At 39.5% G+C, this 13,262-nt stretch overlaps 1 protein-coding gene across 2 annotated transcripts; it reads left to right on the top strand.

Annotated features, from left to right (window-relative positions):
* Positions 1-372: 372 nt before the first annotated feature.
* On the top strand, positions 373-11,904 carry ENPP4 (ectonucleotide pyrophosphatase/phosphodiesterase 4). Of its 2 annotated transcripts, XM_034766654.1 has the most exons (5): positions 374-519; positions 2,038-2,216; positions 5,119-5,980; positions 7,145-7,315; positions 9,989-11,904. In XM_034766654.1, exons 2-5 carry the CDS (start codon positions 2,157-2,159, stop codon positions 10,348-10,350), a joined length of 1,455 nt encoding a protein of 484 aa, XP_034622545.1. In that variant the 5' UTR covers positions 374-519; positions 2,038-2,156; the 3' UTR covers positions 10,351-11,904. The 2 variants fall into 2 exon arrangements, with proteins under 2 accessions (XP_034622546.1, XP_034622545.1); XM_034766655.1 differs by lacking the exon at positions 2,038-2,216 and having other exon boundaries at positions 373-519.
* The last annotated feature ends 1,358 nt before the right edge of the window (positions 11,905-13,262 follow it).

Raw genomic sequence — 13,262 nt, 5'->3', positions numbered from 1 at the left:
CCCCCCCCCCCCCCCCCCGACACCACAGCCCTCACCTGTATCCCGCCATAGCTTTCCACAGAAGCTCCCGGCATCTCAGCCCTCACCTGTCCTTCCCACGACCCGACACACGCCCCCAGTAGTCTGCTGCGCTGCCCTGCCTGCTGCCCTCCCCCCCCACCAGTGCCCAGCACATGCCCGCGCGCCCGAACCGCAACGCAGCTCCCTCTCTCACACCTGCGCCCTCTAGGAGCCAAACAGCTCATTAAATGTTCTTTCCGCTCTGGAACCCAGCAGGCCAATCAGATCACAGGCCGAGGGCGCTCTGACCAACCAGAGAGCCACCGGCAATAGCCCCCCTCCCTTCCGCGACTATAGCCTGTGGTATTGCGGTTCCGTTTTGGCAGTTGGGGCTGCCGTTGAAGGAAGAGAGGTGGGTTCGGTGCGCAGGCGCGAATGCTCCGTTCGTTTCTCGTTTTGTGAGGAAACCGCGCAGCAGTGAGCGAGCGACCTTCTGGCGCTGCCTGGGGACTCGGAGCGGTAAGTTGGGGCTCCCGGCTGTGGTAGGGGCGAGTTGGGGGAGGCTGCGCCCCCCGGGGAGGTGTATGCAGAGGGGTCTCCCCTCCCCATCTTTTGACAGTAGGGTTGGACCCCCCCCCCATCCCATGTACTGTGCTCGCCCCGACTGAGGCCCCACCTCGCGGGTGCCTGGTGGGGGAGTGTCCCCTGCATCCCCTTATCCGGTAAGCCCGCCTCCCATCCCAAGTACCTGGTGTGGTGCACTTGCCTTGTTCCCCTCCCCCTCCCCCCAGTGGCTGGGTGCCTGGCAGGGTGCCCGCCCTTCCTTGCCTGCCGTGCCAGTTACATGCAGCGTCCTTCGCTGCGTCCCTGAGTGTCGCTGGGCTGGGCATGGCTTATGTGCCAGTTGTTCAGTTTCAACCCAGAGGTGGCTGCGTTTGGGGGGAAGATAAAGCGATCCCTGTTCACTGTAGTGTATGTGTGTGTGGAGGGGCTCTGGCATCCTTTAGACTGAAAGGTGTTAAATAAATGCCATGGCTTCGGTAAAGTGGCTGGAGAAGATGGAGTCTGGATTTATTTTCAGCTAAGGAAACAGGTGGGGAATAGAAAATGGAAGCGTAGCGCGGCCACCTTAGTGAGAATCGGTGTATGCAAGCAAATGTATTCCTGCTGATGCTTTTGTAAGCAGATGTCAGATGGTGGTGTAAACCAGAAATGGATACTGCCTTTCCCTGTCTCTTGTTTCTTTGCCTATGGCAGCTGAGTAGTGTGCAAGATTTGTGGATTTACATATTCTGAAATTAGAGTGCCGTCTTATTTCATAATATTTTCTCACAAAGTGAAATGAGTACTGTGGTTTTTTGGAGTGTTGAATCACAAGTAGGTTCCCTTAACTTCATAGATCAGAGGAAAAATACTAGTTTAAATACCAATTTTAGATCCTTTTTAATGCAAAACTATTTTTGATGTTTCAATGAGCATGGTGCTGTGTTTTTGTGTTTTGGATTTAAACCTTCCTCTGTAGTATTGTGACTTCAAATGCAACACATTGTATTAATGGATGTTAACTAGGAAGTTAAACTGGCCAGTCTAGCATCATTTTTCCAAATTGAGTAGCACATACAATGAAAATATAGTGAAAAGTAAATTAGACTTTAATGGATTCCAGTGTCACTAATGCCGCTACTTGACCTTATTAACAGAGGTAAGGGGAATTGTTATAACACCTTTATCATCTGTAAAGGCAAACCTAAACATTCGGACCCTCAATTTAACTATAGTTCTAAACTTCTTACTTAAAGAATAGTCAACAGTTTGTAGCCTCTTCCTGTGAAATGACTCTCGAATGGAAAACCAGGATGTAACAGGAATACATATTCACAATGTGAATAGAAATATTTATCAAATATCTCTTACAGCAATTAGAAGTAAAAGGTCAAATGTAGACCAAGAGTTTAAAAAATCTGCCTGCGGCATTTCTGAGGTGACTCTTACTGTGGTATCTAAGGTTTTGTTTGTATTTGGGATTTTTGCACCAAGGTAACTACAGCAGTCCAAAACCTTCCATCTAGACAAGCTGTTGGCCTTGATCTACTAGCAAAGGCTGTTGCCATAAAGAATTTATGAAGACAGGCTGAAATTCTACTCTTTAAAAAAACATGTCTACAGCTGGTGCATCAATCAGGGGTTGCAAGAGCTTTAGTTTTGACACCCTGAAGGTTTGGGAATAGTTTTGTCAAACTTCTTGTTCAAACAGAATCCACTTTAGGTCAAGGATTTGGATGGAAATTATGGCTCCTTAGATGTCTGTCTATATATCTATATATAGATATATTATTTCACCCACCTTTCATTACACTACACAAAATTCATGAATATTAAAAAACTAAATGGGGGGGGGGATGTCAGTTTTCAAGGCTTATGTTTCTGTCTGTATAGTAGCAACACCTATTATACAGGTGGCTAAACACTTTCCATTATAACCCCCTGTCTTCAACTGCTTATTCCTTTTGGCAAACAGTTTAGGCTGAAATTTTTCATGCTTGATCTCTGCCTCATGCTGCTTTTTTTTGTAAAAAGCTTCAACAAAAATCCTTAAACTAAGGGGGAAATAGGCAGCTTTAACAAAGCTAAGCCATCTCTTAGAATTTTAAGAGCACCGGTATCTCAGGGTTTGAAATGGATACTTGAAACTTGGCAGGGGAAATAGTTCAGTTGTGAAGGAGGTACCATTTGCTGCCCCTGATTTGGCTAAACTACAAAACACAGAAAACTGTCTCTTGCACACGTACAGTAGAGTTTGTCAGAAGCATGCTGTTAAAATTAATCTTCAAGCAATATTGCTCGACTGGCCTGCGCTTCAGGAATATGTCATCTGATGATATTGTAGGATGACTGTGCAACCTGGAACTTCACATCATGTTTCTTAGCAATTCATTAGGCAATCCTAGTCCTTCCTACACAGTCCTCATGCCACCCATGCTAAATTGCAGCACATCCTCTCTGCTCCAGGCCAATCTCTGTCTGTTAGGTAACCTTTGTAAAACATGCCTTCAGAACTTGCATTCCTGTTTTTTAGATTAATGAATGGTCTGACGATGATATTATGCTACAGCATACTCTGAAATCAGAGAATTTAGAGTAACAGCCGTGTTAGTCTGTATCCGCAAAAAGAAGAACAGGAGTACTTGTGGCACCTTAGAGACTAATAAATTTGTTAGTCTCTAAGGTGCCACAAGTACTCCTGTTCTTCTAAATTCTCTCTCACTGGAAAAAACTGACTTGTAAAGAACATACTTTCAGTCTGGTATAGTAGTGTGTAGCAGTCCAAGTGCTAGCTTTGATGAAGGTAGAACTCCTGGTCAATTTGGCAGTGTTACCTGTGCAGCAGCCAAGGACTTATCCATAAACAACTAGTTTTCTGCAAGCTGACATTCAAATTCACCTAGTGCTAGCCTGTTGCAGACTAACTGTCTGTGAACCCTACTGATGTGCATTAACAATTCGTTAATGTGCTTTGATCTGGTCCTGTTTTCAAAGAGGACTAGATCAAAGTGCATTAGTAAACTGTTAGTGGACTTCAGCGGGGTTCACACAGACAGTTAGTCCATAGATTGACACCCCATCTTGCCACAAATTAAATGTCTGTTTCTCAGGAATTTCCCACTCTGTCTTCTTTTCTCAAAACTAAATATTCCCAGTTTTTTACCTTTCCTCATAGGCCTGACTTTTCTAAACCTTTTATCAGTTATATTGCTCTTTTGACTCTCTCTGCAGTTTTTGCAGTGCCCAAAGCTGGATACAGTACTACTCCAGCAGAGGCCTCACAAGTGCCGAGTAAAGTGGGACAACTACTTCATGTTTTATGTACAATACTCCTGTTAATACACCCCAGAATATTAGCCTGTTTCTCAAGTGCCTCACATTGTTGGCTCATATTCAATTTGTGATCCACTACAACAGGGCTTCTCAAACTGGGGGTCGGGACCCCTCAGGGGGTCGTGAGGTTATTACATGGGGGGGGTCGCGAGCTGTCAACCTCCACCCCAAGCCCCGCTTTGCCTCCAGCATTTATAATGGTGTTATAAAAATACTTTTTTTTATCTATTTAAGGGGGGGTCGCACTCAGAGGCTTGTTCTGTGAAAGGGGTCACCAATACAAACGTTTGCAAGCCAGTGCACTACAACCCCCAGATCCCTGCAGTACTACTGCATAGCCTGTTATTCCCGATTGTGTGTTTGTGCATTTTAATTTTTTTTTTTTTTTTTTTTTTGTTTAATTGTAGTACTTCTTGATTTTTGAGACCAACTCTCTAATTTTTCAAGGTCCTTTTGGATTCTAATTCTGTCCGCCTCAAAGTGGTAGCAACCCCTCCCAGCGTGGTGGTGTCTGCATATTTTAAAACCACACTCTCCATTCCATTATCCAGGTCGCTAATGATAATATTGAATAGTAATGGACCCAGAATGGATGCCTGCAGAACCCCACTAGAGATATTCTCCCATTTTGACAATGAGTCATTGATAATGACTCTTTGAGTAGTTTTTCAATGAGTTGTACACCCACAATATAGTAACTTCATTAGTAGACCATGCTTCCGTAGTTTGGTTATGAGAATGTGATATGGGATTGTGTCAAAGCCTTACTAAAATCAGGATATATCACATCTACTGTTTATCCATATTCACTAGGCCAGCAAAGAAGGGAATTAGGTTGGTTTGGCATGATTTTGTTCTTGACAAATCCATGTTAGCTGTTCCCTATTGCTGTATTATCCTCTAGATGATTACAAAATGATTGTTTAATAACTTGTTCCACTATCTTTACAGGTATCAAAGTTAGGATGACTAGTCTATAATTAATAGAATTTATGAAGTGAAAAGTTAAATTGCTCATGTGTTTACCTAAACAACTAGGAGCCAATTCTGCTGCTATTGATGTCAATGGAAATTTTACCATTGACTTCAATGAATCCAAAATTGGACCAATAGTGATCTCACAGTTAAAATCCTCTCTGGAAAGACGTGAAAAATTTTAAATATTTAACATAGCTACCTAAGCCATCTACAATGTAACACATTTTAGATTGCCTGTATAATAAAATCTTCTTAATTTTTCAGGTACATCAGATTGGCTGCTGGGAACACTTTGAAATGTTGTCCGCAATGAAATTAATGTTCACACTCTTTCTTTCTGGAATTCTAGCCTGTTATGGTGGAAATGCTAATTACAATTCAATACTCCTGGTGTCCTTTGATGGTTTCAGGGCTGACTATCTAAAAAACTATAGATTTCCTCATCTCCAGGAGTTTATTGAGGATGGTGTGTTGGTAGAACATGTTACAAATGCTTTTATCACAAAAACTTTCCCAAACCATTACAGCATAGTGACAGGCTTATATGAAGAAAGCCATGGCATTGTGGCTAACGCAATGTATGAAGAAGATACAAAGAAGAAGTTTTCAGAGCTTAATGATACAGATCCTTTCTGGTGGAACGAGGCAACTCCTATTTGGGTGACAAATCAGCAGCAAGAAAATAGAAGAAGTGCTGCTGCAATGTGGCCTGGTACTGATGTAAAAATTAATAACACAATACCTCATTTTTTTATGAAGTATAATTATTCAGTGACATTTGAAGAGAGAATGGAGAACATTAGTATGTGGCTGAACAACTCTAACCCACCAGTTACTTTTGCTACCCTCTATTGGGAAGAACCAGATGCAAGTGGGCATAAATATGGACCAGGAGATAAAGAAAACATGAGAAAAGTGTTAGAACAAGTAGATAATCACATTGGTTCACTTATTTATAAACTCAAGACATTGGGATTGTGGGAGAACATTAATGTCATAATTACAAGTGATCATGGAATGACCCAGTGTTTCCCACACAAGCTGATTAAACTGGATGACTGCATTGGCCGTGGTAACTACACTCTAGTAGACACGACACCAGTTGCTGCAATACTGCCAAGAAATAGTATGTATATTTTTCAGTTGTATACTGAGAAAGTGTTTAAACTTTGTCTCCTTTCTTGCTGGAAATTTCCCATTGTGGTGTATTACTCACAGGAGTTGGGAAGACAATCCAGTTCACATTGCACTATTTAGATAGAAAATAATGGATTAATGAATAATTTAAATTAGGGGTATCTGGTTACTTAAAAATAACTGGGCTCTGGTAATGAAGAGCACTCGTTGAATAGCTAATATTTACCCTGCATGCTATATGCCTTTGGATGTTAATAAGGGCTCTGGTGTGGCTTATTCTAAAGTAGTTGTGGTGGATTCTCCATCACTGAAAACTTTTAAATCATAGTATGCTCTCAGAATTATTTTGGGGAAGTTGTATGGCCTGTGTTTTATAGGGGAGATCAGACTAGGTGATCCAAGGTCCCTTTTGGCCTTGGAATCTATTCATGCTTTTCCTCCTTTTGCTCACCCTGTCAGTACCTGTTTTATCACAATAATGAGCACTGTATAAATATTGAACTTCACTGGGGATTGAAAATTATACTGATCTGAGCTTTAGGTCTTTATAACTTGTTTTATATATATCTTAAACCAAATCATTTTGATTATCATTTTGCTCTTTCATCCCCCTTCAATTACAGCCTGATTTCATTGGTCAAGTCTTAAACTGATAGAGCTAAATCCAATCCTATATGAAAGCTGGAATCCCTCCCTAATGCCATTTTAGGGTCATGACTGAAGATTAGCAGTTATTGATGACTACCAAAATAGGGCCAGAATTGATGTGGTGGGTGAAAAATACAGAAAAACCTGACAGACTTAATGCAGGGTTCACTTTATATTTAAAAAAAAAAAATCATCCAGTTTCTTATCTGTGATTATTGAATGTTAGAGAGAAATTATATTTGTACCTCAACTTTCATTTTCTCCACAACAAAATCTGAGAAGCCATTAGAGCTTTCAAGGTGAACACAGTTACAGCAGAAACAAATGATGACATCAACACTGTTTGCCTCAGTAATCAGTCGGGTACCTAGGTGACACCCCCTCTCATTTGGCTTAAAAAAATATTTAAAAGTTGCATTAAGTGTGCTTATGGATAATGACAGTAAATGGACAAACTACATAACTGAATAGTTGCTGTTTCATATGCTGTCTATTTTCTTTGCAGACAAAACCTATGTATATAACTTACTGAAAAACTGCAGCACTTCCATGAAGGTGTATCTTAAAGAAGAGATTCCAGACAGATTCCATTACCATCACAATAAGCGCATTCAACCCATAATTCTGGTTGCAGATGAGGGCTGGACAATTGTACAAAGTGGGTCACTTACAAAATGTAAGTATTTTCATCTTTCATGCTCCTGGTGGCTTATATTGTTGAACTCTTATTTCTATTGTTCGGATCCTAAGGTACTACTATCAATGACCAAAAAAAGAGTCCCATGCACATTACAAAAACCCATAAGCATTGCGTTACGCAAAATGACAGGCAAATAAAACAAATGGGAAGGGTTTAGGAGTACAGAGTTATACCACCACCAAGTTTGTATGAATACATCTGCAATGACAGTGGTCACAGTAGCCACAAGTTATGATAGAGAATTTAGACCAATATGTTGAGCAGTAAAGTCCGATATAGTGAAAGCATAGTGTCTTTGTTCTGTATATTTGGGTAACCAAAAAAGGGAAAATATAAGCTTGCTGCTGCAAAAAAACAGTTCTGTCTTACCTTAAGTCATAAGTAGTACATTTCATGATAATTCTTAGTGCTCTGGAACTTTGCCACTGCCATCTATCTCCTTGATGAATCTGACTGTAACAAGTGGTTGTCTATGGAGAATAACTTTTAACTTAATATTGGTCTTCGGCACTGCCCCACTTTTATCCATATTGTTGCATAGGATATAAAGCTGTCCTGTGTTCCTTTTATGCTGGAGGTAACAGTATATTATCAGTGGAAGGCATGAATCTCTTCTAAAGGGGAACCCAAGAGCTCTGAGCTGACTCAGTGTAGGAAAGAGGGTGTCTGGCTCACCAGATAGCCAAAAACTGTGCACTTAACTACAGTAGATATGAATGTTTTACCATGTATACCTTTTGAGTGCACAATTGGCAGCTTAATGGAGTAGTGAATGGAGAATCCCAAATTTTTCTAATGTTGCTTTGTTTTTCTACTAATACCACCAACTACCACTGCCACCATTCCAGTTTCTAGCAATAGAAGCAAAATATAAGTTTAGCTTAAATGAAAGCAAGTAATTGGTAAAAGTAATTTATGATTTAGTCCAACACTGACATTACAAAACGGCTAAACAAAATAATCTTACTGGAGAGACTGTCACTGGATCATGAGATCATGTAAATTACAAAATCCCATATCAAAATCCTGAATTCATTGATTCTGTCAAAAATGCACTTTGGATGAACTGCCACCAAGAACTGGATATATAGAGGATATTTGCAAAGGCCCTGTCTGATGGGTAATTTGTTGAGTAACTCAGATCATGAAGAAACCTTGGATGAGGACTCTATTGTGTACAGAGACTGAATCTATCCAAGGTAATGTGCTGCAAACTTTTAGAACTGACCAGTCACAATAAGTAGCTAAGATTTTTATATTCATACGTATACAGTATAATAGAAGGAAACCCCATATATTTTGTGATCTCTTTTGCTGACCTATCCCATAGCTTTCAGTGTTAGTGCTATTTCTGACTCTTTCTATATATCCAATCTTTTGACTGGTCGGTCATAAAAGAATATTACAAAAAAGACTTTTTTCCTAAGTCAGCGGTTCTCAATCTTTTTTTCATTTGTGGACCCCTTTTGGAAATTTCAAATGGAGGCGTGGACCTCTTTGGAAATCTGTGTATCTCTAGCTGAATTCTGTTCAGTTTTCAGTCAGTCTTTCACAGACACCTAGTCCGCAGTCCCACAGGTTGATTGTTGAATTGTTGACCATGGAAAGAAACAATGTATTTAATATGCAAACGGTAACCATTGTGTTTGCTTTAAACTTGTATAAGATGCCAAATACAAAAGTGTCTCTAGAATAGTTGCTATAAAAACCCACTATTCCCTGCTGCTAGAGTGATCAGCAGATAAAGGTCAAATTGAAGAGTGCTTCTACTCTGCATCCTGAAACTCTTCAAATTCTGAGCCTGGCAGACTACTAGAGATGGGTTCCAGGTGCACAAAAGAGGCCAGCTGTTGGTCCTGAAGAGTTCAGTCCATGAACCAACAACATGAGTGACCCAGTAAAGTACAGCTGTCATAGCAGGACATGGAAGATGTTTGGTTTCTATGTTGATTAGTTGTTGCTTGTTGCTGTTTGTTTGCATTCTAAATAATGTCATACTCTGGGGTTTGTTTACCCTAGAGAAACAAACAAGATTGTTTACTCTTAACCAAAAAAACAACAACCATACCCTACTGCTAGAATCCTAAAACTTAATCTACAATATAATTGGTCTTAAATAGCTTTTTACTGCAATGACTGTTTTTTTAAAAAAAAAAAAAAAAAAAAAAAACCACAAATTGCTGCATGTCCTGTATGTGAACTAGAGGTTCAAGTGCCTGTTAAAACTTCTGCTGAATCACTGTGAATTAGTACATTACCTACCTTGACCACGTGTTTTTTTTTTTTTTTTTTTTTAAAGAACAAATCTGGCTACAAACCTATCATATCATAGACAGTGATGACAGTCACTTTCATAATCCAAATCTTTTGCCTGGATTCACATTTCTGGGGGGAATATAGAGATTGTGCTCTAATCCAAAGAAACTTCAGCAAAGTGCCATGTTAATTTTTAAGTAGGAAACTTTTTGCTATTAAAATATTCTTGGGGCTTTCAGGCATTGGTATAAATGTTGCATTACTTTATTGTTCCTTTTTTTAGAAATGGACAACAGTTAATATCATAGCTGACACAGTTTGTAAGCAACTTAGTTTCTGTTAGTTTACAACATTAATTTTATATTTATTAACTTTGCATTTCTCCTTTTTTAGTAGGTGACCATGGCTATGACAATGCTCTCCCAAGCATGCATCCGTTCCTGGCTGCTCACGGTCCTGCTTTTCGCAAAGGCTACAAGCAGAACACAATTAATAATGTTGATATCTACCCAATGATGTGTCACATCCTCCGATTAAAACCTCAGCCCAATAATGGAACCTTCAGCAACACCAAGTGCTTGTTAGTTGACCAGTGGTGCATAAATCTCCCTGAAGCAATTGGAATAGTTGTTGGTGTCCTCCTAGTGTTAACTACTCTGACCTGCCTTATAATAATAATGAAGAATAAAGTGTCCTCTCCACGTCCGTTCTCCCGACTTCAGCTACAAGAGGATGACGATCCCTTAATTGGATAGCAGATGTAGGAAGTCCTAACCTCACTACTACATAAATATTAGGGTCTGGAAATAAGTAGTATGTTTAATCTGCAAGTTTGCTGATCATTCTATGATGCACTTTAAACAGTACTCATTTAAAATTGCCTAAGATGTACAGACAAAAACCTGTTGAACTGTTTGCCTCTGCATCTTGACTAACAATTCAATAGCACAAGATTCACAAAAAGAATCTACACTGAAAGGATCCTGTGTTTCCTACTGGAAAAGGCATTTAACAAGACAAAGATGTTAGTTTTGCATTCGGATATTTACACACTTGTAAAATAAAATGTCAACTATAAACTAACTAGGCTAGGAGTCTGAATTTTAACATTTGTAAATGAAACTGGCTGCATTTTGTATTAAATTTAATAGCAGTGATCTCTTTACAATTCTTGCACTCCTGTATCAGTTGGAAAAATCTGGCCTGGGTCTTAGACTTTAAGACCACTGGTTTTCTGGCTGGTGTATATTTGTTCTTGGAAACAGAGATTCCAATTTCTTGTATCTAAATAAACCAGCAATAGAAAATTCAGCACTAGTGGCAGTTCTCCCCTGCAACTTATATAAGTCAAGTTGTACAATGTTCATTGTTTAACTAGGATGTGGTATAATCTAAAATACAGGAATGGGTTTATGGATATTGAGGTTCTTGTAACCACTTCTGACTTTCTGCATGGCCTTGTGCAAGTCAGTTGACTTTTCTCTACCGCAGTTTCCTCATCTATAGAACTGGGTTGACGCTTCGTTACCTCGCAGAGATGACTTTAATAGTGAGTTTGTTTGTGAAAGGTTTTGAGATTCTCAGGTGGAGGTCTTGAAGTACAAAGTACTATTAAAAAGAAGAATATGAAAACATTTCTCAGATATACCCCTACTTACCTACAGGCAGTCTTTCATATACACTTAAAGACCCAAGTTTGGGATTATTATTAATTATTTTTTTTTAATGGGGACCCCTTACTTCAGGGTTCAAAGCTTTCTTTGGTTAAAACATGACTGTAATAACACATGAAGAAAAACTTGGTTTAGGGCTTAGGTAAGGATATGAAAAACCAATGGACTTTATCCTATGAGGAAGGGTACCTTTTTGGATCTAAACCTATTAACAACACAATTTTAAAGTTCTATTGTAAACTAATGGTATTTTCTGAAAACCACTGAACCTTTTAGTGATGCAGTATGATTTGCTATATGCTACTTCACTCCCAGCCTGCTGATCAGGGCTTGAAGAAAGAGCTCAAAAGTGCTGAGCGTTGCTCTTGAATGGTGCCTTGCTGATACTCAGAGTGGCAGTGGTAGCTCCAAAGCGAGCTGCATCCAGTTTTCCAGGGGTAGAAAGAATGGAAAATAAAGGGAATCTAGAATTAGTCACCTTTGTGTATATGTGTGTGTATATAATGTGCTTAAGATCAGACTATTTTTTAAATGGCTAGTGCCTTAACTTGGTGAAATATTTATATTTTGATTGTATGTTTTTGGTTTCTGTGAAAACATTTTGCATATGTAAAATAAATTTTAGAAAGTGTCAAACTATTTTTTTTCCTAAGCAAAAAACACAGCATGTTGTTCATCCCTTTGGAACTGATACAGCTTTTGCTGTTATGGCACATGATAGCATTTTCCAGTTAGTGCAGACTATGATCTTTATCTCCAAAAGAGGCTAATGCATCCAAAAACATCTGAACAGCAAATGGCTGTACAGGGAGAGGAGGCACAGATTAGCTACTGGCCTGGGCCAGGAGCAGGAAGGGCTCAGGCTGGTGAGGGTTGGTGTGAGCTTGAAGATCTCAGATACTGAGTAGCCATCAATGCATCCCTACTGCTGGAGAAGGCAGCATCCCCACTGTCCTTAAAGAAGCAGCTGCTTCTTTTTTAGCCAGTAAGCTGTGTAGAATAGCCCATATTTGAGAAGGTTGCAGCAGATATAAACTGGCTATTTGAGTCCTCAGACTGCTTAAATCCTCAATTGGTTTTAGAGATGGGTTTCAGGTAAAAACTGCATTAAATGCACTGGCAGATCTAGCATTAGACAAACTAAGTTCTCCATGCTATTTTTAAAAATGTCAGCTTCTTTTGGCACAGTATGAGGACAGTAGGATTGGATAGCGTTGCCCTTGGGTGCTATGGGATCTGGTTATCTAGAGAATAGTTTTGCCCCAGCCCCTATGGCTTAGATGAGACCAGTAGAGCTACCTTGCCACGAGTGCGGGGTGGGGCAGCTGTGGTAGCACCTTCTCCATCAGGCATCCTGTTTCTGGAATTTTTCTCTTCCAGCACTAGATGCTATAAAGCCACATATTTTGTAATATGCATTGAAGAGTATATTTCACAATGGGATTTGAGATGATCATGACCTCTAAACTTGAGTATGAATTGGAAATCTGATGCACCTGAACTATGCTAAAAACTTGAATTAGGGGAAGGAGTAGAGTTAGGGATACCCTATATGAAGCAGAATAAAGGAAGAATTAAATCAGTCATTCTAGTGGTGGCTTCTGGTGCTTCAACTGAGAATGATTTCCTTGGCATATGTGAAACTTTTAACTTGCAGAAGTTGGTCTAATAAGGGATATTACCTCATCCACCTTCTCTCCAAAGTAGTTTAATACTTAAGCTAGTAAAGACAGGAATAGGAGTAATTAACTCAGCCCAGAAAATACCTTTATGAAGACAGTTAAGTTGCATATATCAAAATAAAAAGATGAATACTTGTGAGGCCTCACAATTTCATGATATCACAGACCCTTGGTTAGCTCACATTCAATTTATGAAACCAGAACTCTCCCATGTTTTACTATTTACTAGAAATAATTACAACAGTAATTAAAACACATGCCTATTAAATCTTTTCATAAAACTGTTACAAGTTTCAGAGGTTGTTTAAAAAA

The sequence above is a fragment of the Trachemys scripta genome, chromosome 3, assembly GCF_013100865.1.
Source record: "Trachemys scripta elegans isolate TJP31775 chromosome 3, CAS_Tse_1.0, whole genome shotgun sequence".
Taxonomy (NCBI): Eukaryota; Metazoa; Chordata; order Testudines; family Emydidae; genus Trachemys; species Trachemys scripta.
Note: the sequence above shows the minus strand (reverse complement) of the source record. Positions and strands in the feature narration are given on the sequence as shown.

Excerpts from the sequence above, each read along its gene's own strand:
- ENPP4 (XM_034766654.1), top strand. The coding sequence starts at position 2,157 with ATGTCTACAGCTGGTGCATCAATCAGGGGTTGCAAGAGCTTTAGTTTT. Across the intron at positions 2,217-5,118 it reads TTAGTTTTGACACCCTGAAG|GTACATCAGATTGGCTGCTG; the intron begins GTTTGGGAATAG and ends TTAATTTTTCAG. Across the intron at positions 7,316-9,988 it reads AAGTGGGTCACTTACAAAAT|TAGGTGACCATGGCTATGAC; the intron begins GTAAGTATTTTC and ends CTCCTTTTTTAG.